This window comes from Harpia harpyja, chromosome 3 (assembly GCF_026419915.1).
Source record: "Harpia harpyja isolate bHarHar1 chromosome 3, bHarHar1 primary haplotype, whole genome shotgun sequence".
Lineage (NCBI taxonomy): Eukaryota > Metazoa > Chordata > Aves > Accipitriformes > Accipitridae > Harpia > Harpia harpyja.
This window is the reverse complement of record NC_068942.1, coordinates 74574196-74587344: the sequence shown is the minus strand read 5'-3', so window position 1 is coordinate 74587344 and position 13149 is coordinate 74574196. Positions and strand designations below refer to the sequence as shown.

Here is a 13149-nt window from a genome sequence, read left to right as displayed (position 1 = left end):
ATACCTTTGAATAACTCTGCACTCCATTTTTTTTCCTCTTCTTTCAAGAATTCCTCTCAAAATGCCATCAAGTAGAAGTTGTCTAAATTAACAAGAACCTGTTTCACGTTCTTAAAAATTTCTTTGCTTCTCAGTTTGATGTACAGCTTTATTTCAATTATTGCTATAGTTACTCTGGTTTGTGAAGAGCTATTGCTGCTCTGTGCGTTGTGAAGGTGTTGAGTGTGGTTGGGTGAACCCTCATTGATGGGTGGCGTTGGATGCTACGCTCACTGGTGATGGCTTTGTCCTGACAGCTCTTGAAGTGAAACTGAACAGGAGTCCAGATAAAGCTGAAACTTCCAGCCTGCAGGTTCCGCTGTACGGTTTGATTTAGCTCCCAGTTGGCTACATGGCTCCTGGGGAAGCACAGACCATTGGAAGCCGAATTTGCTTTTGGTGCCGATGGACTTCCGTGGCAGAAATCTGCAAGGGAAGGGACGGCATCGACATGAGGTGCCTCGTGGAGGCAGCCTGGCAGCCTGGGGGGGACGGGGCTGTGTTGATCAGTGGCTTGGCTGAGGATGCGGGAGTGACGCTTTTTAAGCAAGCCCTGTTTGGCTTCCTGTTTTGGGAAGACCCTCAGCAGGGGGGTGGCAGCCCTTCCCTAAGAAGGGCACTATTTCTGATCCTTTGCAATGCAGCTGATGTGACTGTGTAAGAGGGGATTAGTTCACCCTGTTGTTCATCAGCTGGAGAGCACCAAGCCCTACGTGCCTGTGGTCTATCGCCTCTTTCACTGCTGTGTACCGGAGGAGCAGCTCTCAGGAGGAGGTTCACAAAAATGTGACGTACCTTCACGTCATAAAAATGAGTGACCTGATCATCAAGGGAATCTGTTTTGGAAGGAAAAAGTGACAAAGCATGGTGCGTGGACCCTGTCACTCATCCTCGAATCAAGAGTTCTTAATTTAGCCATCTGTTTGGTTAAAAACTAGTGTGTGTTTATTTTTAATATGCGTGGGGTTTTGGTAGGATCTTGGCAAGAAAACTTTGTAGTTACTTCACAGGGCCTTCTAGCTTTGTGTTTTGAAGCACACAATTAAAATGTAAAGCTTGTTGCTGTTGTTGAAAGTGAATGTATTAAATATTAATAAATGCACTGATAATTCTATCTCATTTCCAGTCTAATTGAAATGATATTAACTTATATATCACTTTATATATTCAAAGTACTGTACAAATATTAACTAATTAGTCAAATTGTTATTTTCTGTGTAATCATCTGTGGAGATAGCAGAAATTAACTTTTAATAAACCCAAGCCTTTTATTTCATTTAATCCTCACATTTGTGCCTGTGTTCAATGCACCTGTCTTCGCTGCTGCCTTTTTAACCTTTACATACTCTGCCCCTTCATCTGTTTATTCACCTATTGCATACTTTCTCTGCATACTAAATTCTGTCTTATCTGCAGTGAGAATAATTTTTGTGATATTTGTCCATTGTGCATTATCTAATACTGTGTGGCCCTTATGCCTGTTTGAAGATCTTAGGCACTTCTTCAATAGAAATAAAAAAACCTCAGCTTATCTTTGTTAACACTTGCATTTTACTTCTTTGGCTTACTCTCTTTATCTTTAAATTGAGCTGCTTTTTACATAAAAAATATTTCTTCTCAGTTCCATAAAGTACTATCTGTTAAAAACCCTGTTTGTGATGAACTTCAGAAGAAGTAAAGCTTCATTTAGAAGGAATTGGAATGAAAGACCAGAATGGGTTTAAAGGGCTCATTTTTGAGGTGAATGTTTTTTCTCACAACAAAATAGCATTTTGGGGGAAGACAAGAATTGTTACACAGGAACTCCATTTACCAGTTGGAGATGCTGCAGGGACTTTCATAAATGGGGTCGGTCCTTTGCTCATATCCTGGGGACCCAGCTACAGCTCTTTCAATGACTGCGTTGGTAATTTTCTGGAAAAATTAGAGATTCATGCATAGAGATAAATGTATTGCCCGCAGCTTTTCTTATTTTCATTTCTGCAATATATAGCTCACATAAACTTCACGTCCAAGCTCCCAGTGCAGTCTCAAGCCGGTTGGATGTCTGTGAGAGCAGGCAAAGTGAGGAGCAAGTCGATATGAGTCCAGAGTGGGGATGGGAAGAGAAGGTAACGGGGTCATGTGTGGCTGTGAGGTGGCTGTGAGGTTACGTTTTCCAAAATACCAAAGCTGTATCAAGGCTAGGACTGAAGGGAAGGGCATGAAGAAGTCTGTGTTTGGCTGTGATCCAAGTAAAGCCGTGCTAAAATCCTGTGAAAGGTATCTGCTGAATTAAGTGAGAACTGTTTACCTAAGGTATTTGAGCATGGAGAAGGGTAGAGGATGCTCAGTATGTCAGAGTTGTGTAAGTGCTCGAGGATGCTCAGCACGTCAGAGCTGTGTAAGTGCTCTTGGTTGAAGTGTGGTATGGAGAGAAGTTTTCAGAAAACTGGGGAAGTTACTTCGTGTAAAAGAGCTTGTGGTGGTGTCTGCTCTGATCTCAGCTCAGCAGCCATGAAGCTCCTTCACTGGCCGCTGTTGTGACAAGCTATGAAAGAAAGTAAATTGAAAAATACTTTATGTCTCCAGTTAAATAATTTCAAGTGGCTTAGAGATGATTTCTAGAAATCTTTCTAGTATGGCGAGTAAAATACAACTTGATCCATGTGGGTTGGTATTGCATACCTTTGTAAGTTGGATTGCCTGTTTTAATGAAAAAAAGGTTTTATTTTTGAGGAATCCAATTTCACAGGCAATGTTCCTTTTTATAAATCCCGCTTCTATACAGCTAGTAAGCTAATACATTAATTAGATTCCTGATATATTTTAGTACTTCATACTTATTTAAAAAATGTAATTTCGAACTTACTTGGTGTCTGTTACTTTTGAAACAATAATTAACTTGTTAGCACTAACTCGGGCTTAGATCTTGTAAACAGATTTTTCTGTTTGACTTTCCTCATCTGAGCGGCTGTTAAGAAATCAAGCAGCGTGCTATTTTTCTTTTCCAGGAGATCATAGAGTGTTTTTGACAGACCACAGTGGAGGAACCATGCTAATGAAACAAAATTTTAAGGAATGCTAAAGCATTTCGTTTCATTAGTGTGGTGTGAACACTTGAATCAGGGTGTCATGGTTTAACCCCAGCTGGCAATTAAGCACCACACAGCCGCTCGCTCCCTCCCCCCACCCAGTGGGATGGGGGAGAGAATTAGGGAAAAAACAAAGTAAAACTCATGGGTTGAGATAAAGACAGTTTAATCAGACAGAAAAGGAAGGAATAACAATAATAATAATAATAGTAGTAGTAGTAGTAGAAGAATATACAAAACAAGTGATGCACAATACAGTTGCTCACCACCTGCTGACTGACGCCCAGCCAATCCCCGAGCCATGGTGCCCCCCGGCCAACTTCCCCCAGTTTATGTACTGGGCATGATGTAATATGGTATGGAATACCCCTTCGGCTCCTTTGGGTCAGCTGTCCCGGCCGTGTCCCCTCCCAACTTCTTGTGCACTCCCAGCCTCTGCTGGCAGGGCAGTGTGAGAAGCTGGAAAGTCCTTGATGTAGTGTAAACACTGCTTAGCAACAACTAAAACATCAGTGTGTTATCAATGTTATTCTCATCCTAAATCCAAAACACAGCACTATACCAGCTACTAGGAAGAAATTAACTTTATTACAGCTGAAACCAGGACACGGGGAAAAAAACCCCAAGAACAAAAAATTCCAGGTGCTTTAGGCTGTTGGACTTATGGGATGGCCAGGGAGGTCTGTCAGTGGGATTATTGGCGGGCTAACCGTGCGCACAAGTGTTAACCTGAGTTAACCCCATGTGTAAATGTTTGCAGAATCAGGGCTTTAAAATTTATTCTGATGAATTTGTCATAATTTTAAGTCTTTGTTTTGGTGTGAGCAAGTAAAGGCAACTAATTCTAAAGGATGGTTTTATTTAGTACAATAAATCTTTCAAGGCATCTATTCTTTAATACTTAGAAAACGACGGTGAGTTGCCAGCAAATGAGCACCATAAATTATGTAAAATTATATATATGTACAGTGATTACATATAAGGAGATTACACTTCTGTTTATTTACATAGTGGTGGATACTGGAAAACTTTTTTTTATGTCATGTAGGAAGCATTTAATAACTATTTCTGATACATGTTCTGTATTAAGTATCACTTTTAGGGTATGTGTTTACATACTTCCATGAATAGTTCATGCATAAACATTGTATGGCTTGGAAAAAAATGGGGAGACAAGGATGATGCAATAGACTGTTACATTTGTAATGTGAAAAATAGTGATGGTTTGCCACATCAGTGTGATTTCTGAACTTCTCTCCTACGAGTGAGTGCACAGGTTTAGAGTGGCAGGCAGCACTGATGAATGTTAAGTTAAAACAGTGGGGATATACTGCAATATTTTGGTACTTCACTAAGATATGAAAGTAAATCCCTTACTTTCCAGAGTTTGCAAATGTTGGAGTTGTCAAATCAGCTGATCTATTACTAGGATGTTTGTAATTGATATGACAGTTAAGGTTATGTAGATATCATGTAAGTTATTATTTAGGGTTTTAATTATATTGTTAATTTGGGAAAAAATCAGGGGAATTTAATTACCACCACCAGTTTATCTTGCAATAAAGTTTTTTTAATGTATTTCTGCTAACAATACGCCAATATTCAGCTTAGTACTTTTTTTAATCCTTTAATAAAATATTTTAAGTACTTTAAAAAGACCTCTCACAAAAGGCAACTTAAAAGCTGACTGCTCAGGCTAAATTTCATGTTCTCTCTTTAAAAAAACGATTGTCTCTGAACTTGTCATTTGTTAGCCCTTCTGTATAGAGGTCCAGCACAAGATACCTCTGCTTTATGCTGCCTGCTTTCTAGAGCTAGATGCTGATTGTGTATACGTAGGAGGACACCATGGCTTTTCCTAATGATCTCTGCTTAGAAGTCCCTCTTGGACTTTGAACATGGACTCCGGAAGCATTGTGAGTTGGAATCCAGAAGACCTTGTTGTTTTATGTGCTTTGTCGTACCCCACTGCTGCAGAATTTCAATTAAACATTAAAACTGAGCAACTAGCTGCACACAGGAGTCTTTTTTTTTGCCTTGGCTGTAGACTGGATTCATAAGTCTTCACTGGATGGTGTCCCTGAAACAAAACAAAGTAAAAAAAACATTGCTCGTGACTTCAAAATGACTGACCCATTTTCCCTTATTGGGAGCTAAATTAAGTGTGAACAGAATTGGTTTACTGTTTTGTGCACAAAAGTGCTTTATCAGAAGACGAGGTGTGGTTTTGTCCGTAAATGGATGAAATAAAAGCCATGGAAATTTTTCTTTGAAAAAAAAAAAAGGTTGGGGTTAGGGGCAGATGACACCAAGCTCTGGAACAACTTTTCTTCCCAAAGGAATTTGCCTGAAAGAGTTTGCTGTGAGAAACTGTAAGAGGAGGGTTTATACTGGAAGTTAAATCTTAGCCTGAGCTGTAGTGGTTGCCTCTGCTTAGGCTATAAATAGAAAATACTTGTCTGCCAAATTTCAGTTTTTAGAGCCCTTTTGAATGTGTGCCAAGGAAATATTATCTTAATTTGTATATCTGTTTATTTTCCTCCTTCTGTGCATAACTTGAAATGGCAACTCTTATTAGATTTTTTTAGAGTAACAAAAGTGCAAAATGAACTTGGATATAATTTTTATGTGGGACTTAAAAAATAGCCCATAGCTATTTTTTTTTTTCGTGAGGGCACTCCCTCACCCCTGAAAGTATTGTGCTTATAATTACGGTTGCGTCAGTTTTTCTTAGCTGCCAAACTAATGTTACCTTGTTTCATGTGGTGTAGACTGCTGCATGCATCAGTTTGTTGCCTTGGTGGCATGTGTCCAAACACTGGATAAAATTAAAGATATGTTTAAAAATATGTAGACAGGATATCAGCCAATGTAAAATGTTGAGGCAGGCAAGTGGTTGCCAAATGCAGGTATTTATTTATATCAAGTTAAAGGAAAAAATGTTGAGTGAACAGCTCGCTCTCCCACAGAGATGATGCTCAAGCTGTGATCCTGACCATCAGGGATGGATGGTTCTTCATTTCAAGAGGAAGGTTAGAGCCTTGTAGTTAAGACCATTGAGAAGTGAAGAAATAATGTGCTTCTCTAAATCTGGGCTTGCCACCAGGCTGTACCTACACTGTCACGCTGGCAGCCCTCACTGCCGGCTGGTCAGCCTTCACCCCGTTTGGCTTGGATCGGGACTGAGGAAGAGGAGGGCGCGGGCATGGGACTGGATGCTGGCGGCCGGGTCGGATGGTCGAACCGTGCTGTGCTGTGGGTTTGAGCTCCTTGGTAGCACCACCAGCAAACACGACGTAGCTCTGCCCCGTCCTAGTGCAGATGCACTGAAGGTCTTAGGAGAGACCCGTGCTGCTGTGTAGCTCGGGGCTGAAGCTGGCGTTTGAGCTGAAGCTCGTGCCGGCCGCCGGCACGTTGGCTCACCCGTGGGCTAACGCCTGACGGGTGCAGGGTACGTGACGCGAGTCACACTACGCGGTGGGCAAGGAGAGGGACAGACAGAGCCTCGGGTGTCCGCAAGGAGACGTGCATGGGGTTAGGTGCTGAAACCCAAGCATGGTCATCTCGTCCCCAGCCTTGCTTCATGAGGGACTGGTTTTGCTGCTGGTGTTTTCTGCGTTGCTCCACATGCCCAGAGGTGTTGCGGTTTTGGCTGGGCTCTGGGTCTGGCCGCTCATCTCAAACTCGGAGCAAGTGTGGGATAAACAAACTGGGCGTCTTTGCCAAAGTGCATGTTGGCTTTTTACAGTGCGAGGAGAATAGTATTTTAACAAGGCGAGGCTGGTTGGGAGGAAAAGTCTTGCTGAAATGAGACTACCTGTGAGTGCATGATTCATAAGTGGAGAGATGGATGACTGTAGTTTAATGATGGTGACTGGGAAGATCCATGCTCCTAAAATGATACATGGGCTTGGCATTAAGTGAATCCTGATTTAAAATAATAACAACAGTGCCATAACCAGGTTTTCCCTCTAGCCTGATAGATGAGGCTCCCTCCTGGAAGGTGGGTAATGCACGCTGGAAGCCCGTTAACGCTGAGAAAGATTTCTAGTCTGTTAATTAAAAGCTGGGTGCTGCTACTGCCAACAGCATCCTCCTCTCCTTTCCAATTTGATCTGAAAGAGAGGAGGAGGGAGCTGGTCGCTGGTACTCTGAGGGAAGGTTTGGGGCTGTCAATCACTCTCAAATACATGCCTAATTTTGGGCTTTGTGGAGATGCTTGAACTCCAAAAGCGAGACTAGATTTCAGAGGCTTTCTTCTCCTCAGCAGCACTAATTCTGTCCGGCACAGCCATGCCTGGGCTCAGTGTGCTGCTTGCTGTTGGTTTTACGTAGAGGTGCCCAGCTCTCCCTGAGCATTTCACGGCATGAGATGGCCTGTGGACTGTGCTCCGGGAGCAGGGTGTCTCCAGGCAAAGTGTCCTGAGGTTGTGGCATGCCTACATCCCTTTGTATGGGCTATCTTGTCTTACTCCTCAGTTTATAAAAAAAGAAATACAGGTACTGATGAAGATGTAGGGAGAGTGTGGCCCTGTGCTCTTGGCGTTGACCCTGGAGTCAGTTGGAAACTGAATTTCTGTCCTAGAGAAAATTCCTTCTTTGGAAGGAGTTCTGTTGCAATTGGAGCTAGAGGAGAAAACCATGACTGTGTTTAGGGGGGGAGAAATGCTGAAAGGTCCTGTGCTGGGAGTACTGAATCACTGTTTTTAGTTTCCTAGCTCTGCAGATGGAAGCTGCTCTCAGCTTTGCTTCCTCTGGAAGATGGGAATATTCCAGTGAAGCAGCTGCAGACCCATCATTGCCTCTTTCCCATGGAAAATGTTGATATTATTAAAAGGGCACTTTCTGTCAGAAAAGCATTCTGCCAGACATTTCCTGACCTGGCTTTGTACTTAACCTTTTGTCTCACTTTCTCCATCTGTAAAATGGATGTGCTCATTCTCAACCACCTGTATAAAATGCTGAAATTTGTGGATGAAGTTATGACAACATGGTCTCATTTAAGATTCAGTTCCTTTGAAAGATTCAGCTGCTTTCATGGTAATTCCCCATGGAGCTAGTCCTATCTCTCACATAGATAGAAACTGTTAAAATGTGAACATTAAACAAATACAAAGTGTATTATTGTAAAATTACATGCATTCATCTATTCCATCTGTGCAATGTGCAGATGATCCCTTTGTTTTACTACTGCTTCTGTGTGTCCTGGGAAGATTACTTCTTGTCCCTCTTCCAGTCTGCTGAAGATATGTTACTTTAACATTTGCTTTGCATAAATTAATCATGCTAACATATAAGGAATATTTTTTAGCATACTCCTAAACTATGATGGCAGATATTTTAGTTTGGGAATCTGTTTTGTTGTTACTGTTGATAACAAAAGCAATGAGACAGGAGGAATGAGCTGCGTTTTTCATCTTAGTTTTGTCAGTCTATACTTAATTGACCGTAGGGGCTGTGGTATTTCTGTTCAGTCTTTGATTATCAACAAAAGTGCGTTACATACTCTAATAAATCAAAAGCTAATTTGTTATATGAAAAGATACTTTCTTTGCAGCAGATGAAACAATTATTATCACTTCAGTTTTAATATAGTCTGTATTTGAGCCAAAGTTTCTAAGGGTGACATGTTTATTCTGTAACTTAGCAGTTTGACAAATTTTGTTACTTTTAAAGGAGTTCTTAAAAATGTTATGGTAATGTGCTGTATGCTTTGGTAGGTTGACTGAGTTTGAAGATACACCAACAAGTCAGCTAACCATAGATGAGTTTATGAAGATTGACTTGGAGGAAGAATGTGATCCTCCTTCGTTTACAGCTGGTCAAAAAAAATTGAAGATACAGCAGGTGAATTCTGAATCAGATGCTCTCTGTATTTCTCTCCTTTCTTCTCCCTCTGTATATTCCTTTTTTAATTAGTTAATACTAAATCGTAACTGACCAGCCTTTGATAAGGTTTAGTTACATATATATTGAGGTTCTTATGAAAAGGGTGAGAATTAGTGCATATGATACCCATTAACTAAAGGAGACTTTTTTGTTTTACTGGCAAAGGGATAGGTTCCCAGTTTTAAAAAAAAAAAAAAATATATATAATTATATACAGAAGTTTTTCTCCTATATAGTTTTTGTTCAATCCTCCAGAGAGCTGTGTTCTTTCAGATATGTAGCTTCAAATGTAGCTTTAAACATCCTCTGATGAGGGATTGAAGTATGTCTACCATCTTAGCCAGCTGCTGTGGGAAGTATAGAGTCAGGGCTCTTGCTAATGCAGGTCAGGATGTCTGGGTGGCCAAGTAAACAAGCACCAGCTGAGCTGCTGTGTTTTGCAGGCTACCAGTGCTTGGTGCTTAGCCCACGACTGCTGTATGGTAGATGAGGGCTCAGCACACTCTGCCCAGATGCTCCCCCATTTACAAGCTGATGCTGTTACACTAAGCTCTGTTATCTCCTTTATGCTTGCTTTCCTGCTGCATGTGTGTTTCCCTTCTTGCGCTTTGACCTTTTACCGAAGCGTCAAATCTTTTTGTCCTTACAAAACTGGAGGCTCTCATGTGACAAGTTAAGCTGAGCTTGTGGCATGGAGGTCTTGAGTAGCTGTCCTAATGTCTGCACTTCTCTTTTATATGCTGTATGCACTCTTCCACCCTGGTTAGCAAGGATCAGGGTTGCAAAGGTATAAGCTTTGTAATTGGATCAGAAACCATGCACTGTTTTTAACATGATACCCGTGGTCAGGAGAAGTGCCATTAGGTATAACTTTTTTTTAAACACATATAAAAACAATAACCCAATTACTTTAATGAGACTGCTGGTTTTTTGTGTGGCACAACACCTGCTTCCACAGAGATTAGTTTCTCATGTGGCTTAATTTCTTTACAAAGCATGAACTAAAGCTGGCACCAGAGGAGAAGGTTTTACTACTGTCATTGCTGATTCTTACATTATTAGTTTTTAGGGTTTTTGTTTTTACTGTTCTAAATATGCTGTCATTTAAAGGTCTGTAGGCGTGTTTATGATGTTCTCAAGAGCCTACCAGGTGCTGTAGGTCAGTACTTCAGTCTGCCATCACCTGTGTGCTATGTCTGGCCCGGGCACTGCAATTTCAGCACTGTCCTTGTGCTTGCTCACATCTACAGGCACAGTCATAGAGCCTGACTGCTGAAGAATGGGGCCTTTTATTTGCAGCTTGCCATAGTGAAGGTTCCTTTTGAAGTACAGGGATGGGTGAGAGAACAATTTGAAGTTGGTCAGTATTTTGAAACTTGTCTGTCTTACCTGTCTTGACACTACAAAGTAATTTGAGTTGGGATTCGAAACGTGCTTATTGCTTTTAAAGTACCCTATGATTCTGTGTCTTTATATACTGTTCACAAACAGTACAAAGTTGGGTTCTTTTAGTAATTTCATGTTTATTTTGTTTATTTTCATTTCAGCTTGAGAAGGCATTATCAAAAAAGCTGGAAGATTTTGAAGGTATAAGTTGTGTTTAGTGTAACACATCACTCATTTGCTCAAAATCACATCAATGATTCCTGAGTTTTATTTTTACTTCATCACCACAGGTGAAATATCGAGCTATCAAGATGAAATAGAGATTGAATTAGAAAACAGTAGACCGAAAGCAAAAGGCGTATTTGCAAATTTCACTAAAGATGGTAAGTCTGTAAAGTCTTGTGACTACTTAAATAATAACTGGCTCAGATCCTGCAGGCAGTCTCAAGTGTATGAACTTTATTGTGATAAATATGTTCATACTAACGGTTGGACTCGATGATCTTAAAGGTCCTTTCCAACCTAAATGATTCTGTGATTCTTTAAATATGCTTCTGTAGTACAAGATCTCTATTGTGTTGGGGTTCTCTCAGCCAATTAGTTGGTTCATATATCAGTCTTCAAAACAACTACATTGTTCATCGCAATGACAGTTCATTAATGATTTCAGTTGTTTTTCTTTCCTGGTGCAGTATAAACTTGGCACTGGTACCTGAGAGTGTTCCTTTTCATCACTGAAAGTGCAGTGGACCAGTATCTAGACTCTTCTGTCACCAAATCCCCCACTTGACTAAGCAATACGGAAGGGCTTTGTGCAGGTTGAACTGGCTATTTCTAATTTGTAATTATACCAATAAGTAGCTGGCTTCTCTTGCAAAGCCCTTTTACCTGCCATAATTTGATAACACAATACTTCTATTTTAAATGATGACTGTATTCACAAAAATACATTTTAATAGCCAAGGTAATGAATTTGAAGAGCATCTGGAAACTCCATGTGTTCATACATTGTACTAAAATATTGTGTATTTCTTTCTAAAGATTTTTATTCTTTAAGTGAGCACCTCTATTTATTTAGTTTCTGTGACAGATGGCATGCAGTGATCTCTTGGGGTTTTTTTTTCCCCTTACAGATTCTATAGAAGATAAGACCTCTAGCATACTTGGAGAGGAGGAGACAGAAGATGAGGAACTGGAAGCAGCTGCTAATCACTTAAACAAGGACTTTTATAATGAACTTCATGAGAAGGATAGAGTAAAAAAAAATGAAGATGGGGAATGCAAAAATGGAAATGAAGCTCTTATAAGACCACCTGCACTGGAATCCTTGCTTGGCCCACTCCCCACCGCAGCTAGTCTTGGCATAACAGAGTCCATAAAAGAATGCATATCCACCAAGGACCGAGAGCCTGGTGAGTAGGAGATCAGTTCAGCTCCGAGTGGAAACTGGACACATGCAGCCAGTTGTGGGTTTATTGTGTAATTTCCATGTATCTTGATGGTTACAGTGGTAGCAATTCCATGAATCACTGTAATTTCGAGGTACAGGAGCTGTGGGGCTGGATGGAACCAGTGGTCTTGGTTGTTGATGTTAGTCATTGGCATCTGCTCCTCAGGAAGCTGCAGGAAAATCTGGAATGCCTAATTATTTTCTGATGCCTGAGAATGTGTATCTCTTAGTCGAGTAGATTTGCAGTCATATGATAGCTGATGGGCATATTTCAAGCCATGGAGTCTCAATTAGGAAATTGGAGGAAGCAGATTCCTGTAAATATGACTGGGAATTAAAACCCAAGTATGAGAATTTTAGATCAAGGCAGACTTTCTCAGGAGACATTTTACTGGAGTCAAACATGATGCAGTCTGTGTCTCTGGTTGAGAATCTTTGCAAATGGCAAATATTTAAGACGTTTGTAAGAGGAAATAACTGCTTGTATGCTTTTTTCTTTGACACTGACTTTGGTGTGTGTTCTGGTGGTTTTGCTCCATTTCTCTTAAACCCCCCAGATCTATCTGCATCATATAGCTCTGTATAGTACAGTGGGAGGAGGACCGATCAACTAAGGAAGCCAGTTTTGCTAGAGCCATTAAAGCAGACAGTACCGCAAACAGGCAGGTTTGTTTGCTTTTTCTTATGTGTGCTTGAGCATTATGGAGATGCCATTTTTTTAAATTCCTTTTGCATCTTAATGTCTCCGAGAATGGAACATATCTAAAGGACATCTTATTCTTTTCTTTATCACAGTTAATTTTTCCATCATGAGACGCACCTAGCCGAATCTGGTTTGTCAGCTTAGTTGGGGGTTGATGCAGCAGAACATTTTGTTATCCAAACTGCTCTGATGTTAATTTCTGTTCAACAGCACCTACTTACTACAAGGTGCTCCCTGCCTCAATAGATGAACTGAATGCATTCAGATTCTTATTATGTTAGTGTTTGCATTCCAGAAATGTAGCAAGATGATTGCACGTTTATATTTTGTACAAATGAAATCATATAGAAACAGTCGAGTGGTTTTGGTTTTGTTTTAATTACAATTAAGAAAATGGATGGCTCGTGGCTCGTCTTTCTCCTGGAAATCAGCAGTTCATGTTGAAGAGAGGTCAGTAATGGCTAGAAGCTGTTGTTGTCTGGCTAGCCAATGACCTGTAAAAATGAGTTCCTAGTGATGGATATTTCACAGCTGGCATTGCTATTGACCATTTTAATGGACAGGCTGAGGACTGAGTTTAAAGATGAGACTAAGCTGGTATAGCCAGG

At 40.6% G+C, this 13149-nt stretch overlaps 1 protein-coding gene across 4 annotated transcripts in view; it reads left to right on the top strand.

The window, feature by feature from the left end:
- BRF1 (BRF1 RNA polymerase III transcription initiation factor subunit) overlaps positions 1-13149 on the top strand; it is a 178306-nt gene that overhangs the window by 92648 nt on the left and 72509 nt on the right. For all 4 annotated transcript variants that reach the window (XM_052783394.1, XM_052783393.1, XM_052783395.1 and 1 more), the window contains 4 exons: positions 8834-8960; positions 10550-10589; positions 10679-10771; positions 11522-11800. In XM_052783394.1, coding sequence (XP_052639354.1) covers positions 8834-8960; positions 10550-10589; positions 10679-10771; positions 11522-11800 — 539 coding nt within the window. The remainder of the gene's footprint in view (positions 1-8833; positions 8961-10549; positions 10590-10678; positions 10772-11521; positions 11801-13149) is intronic.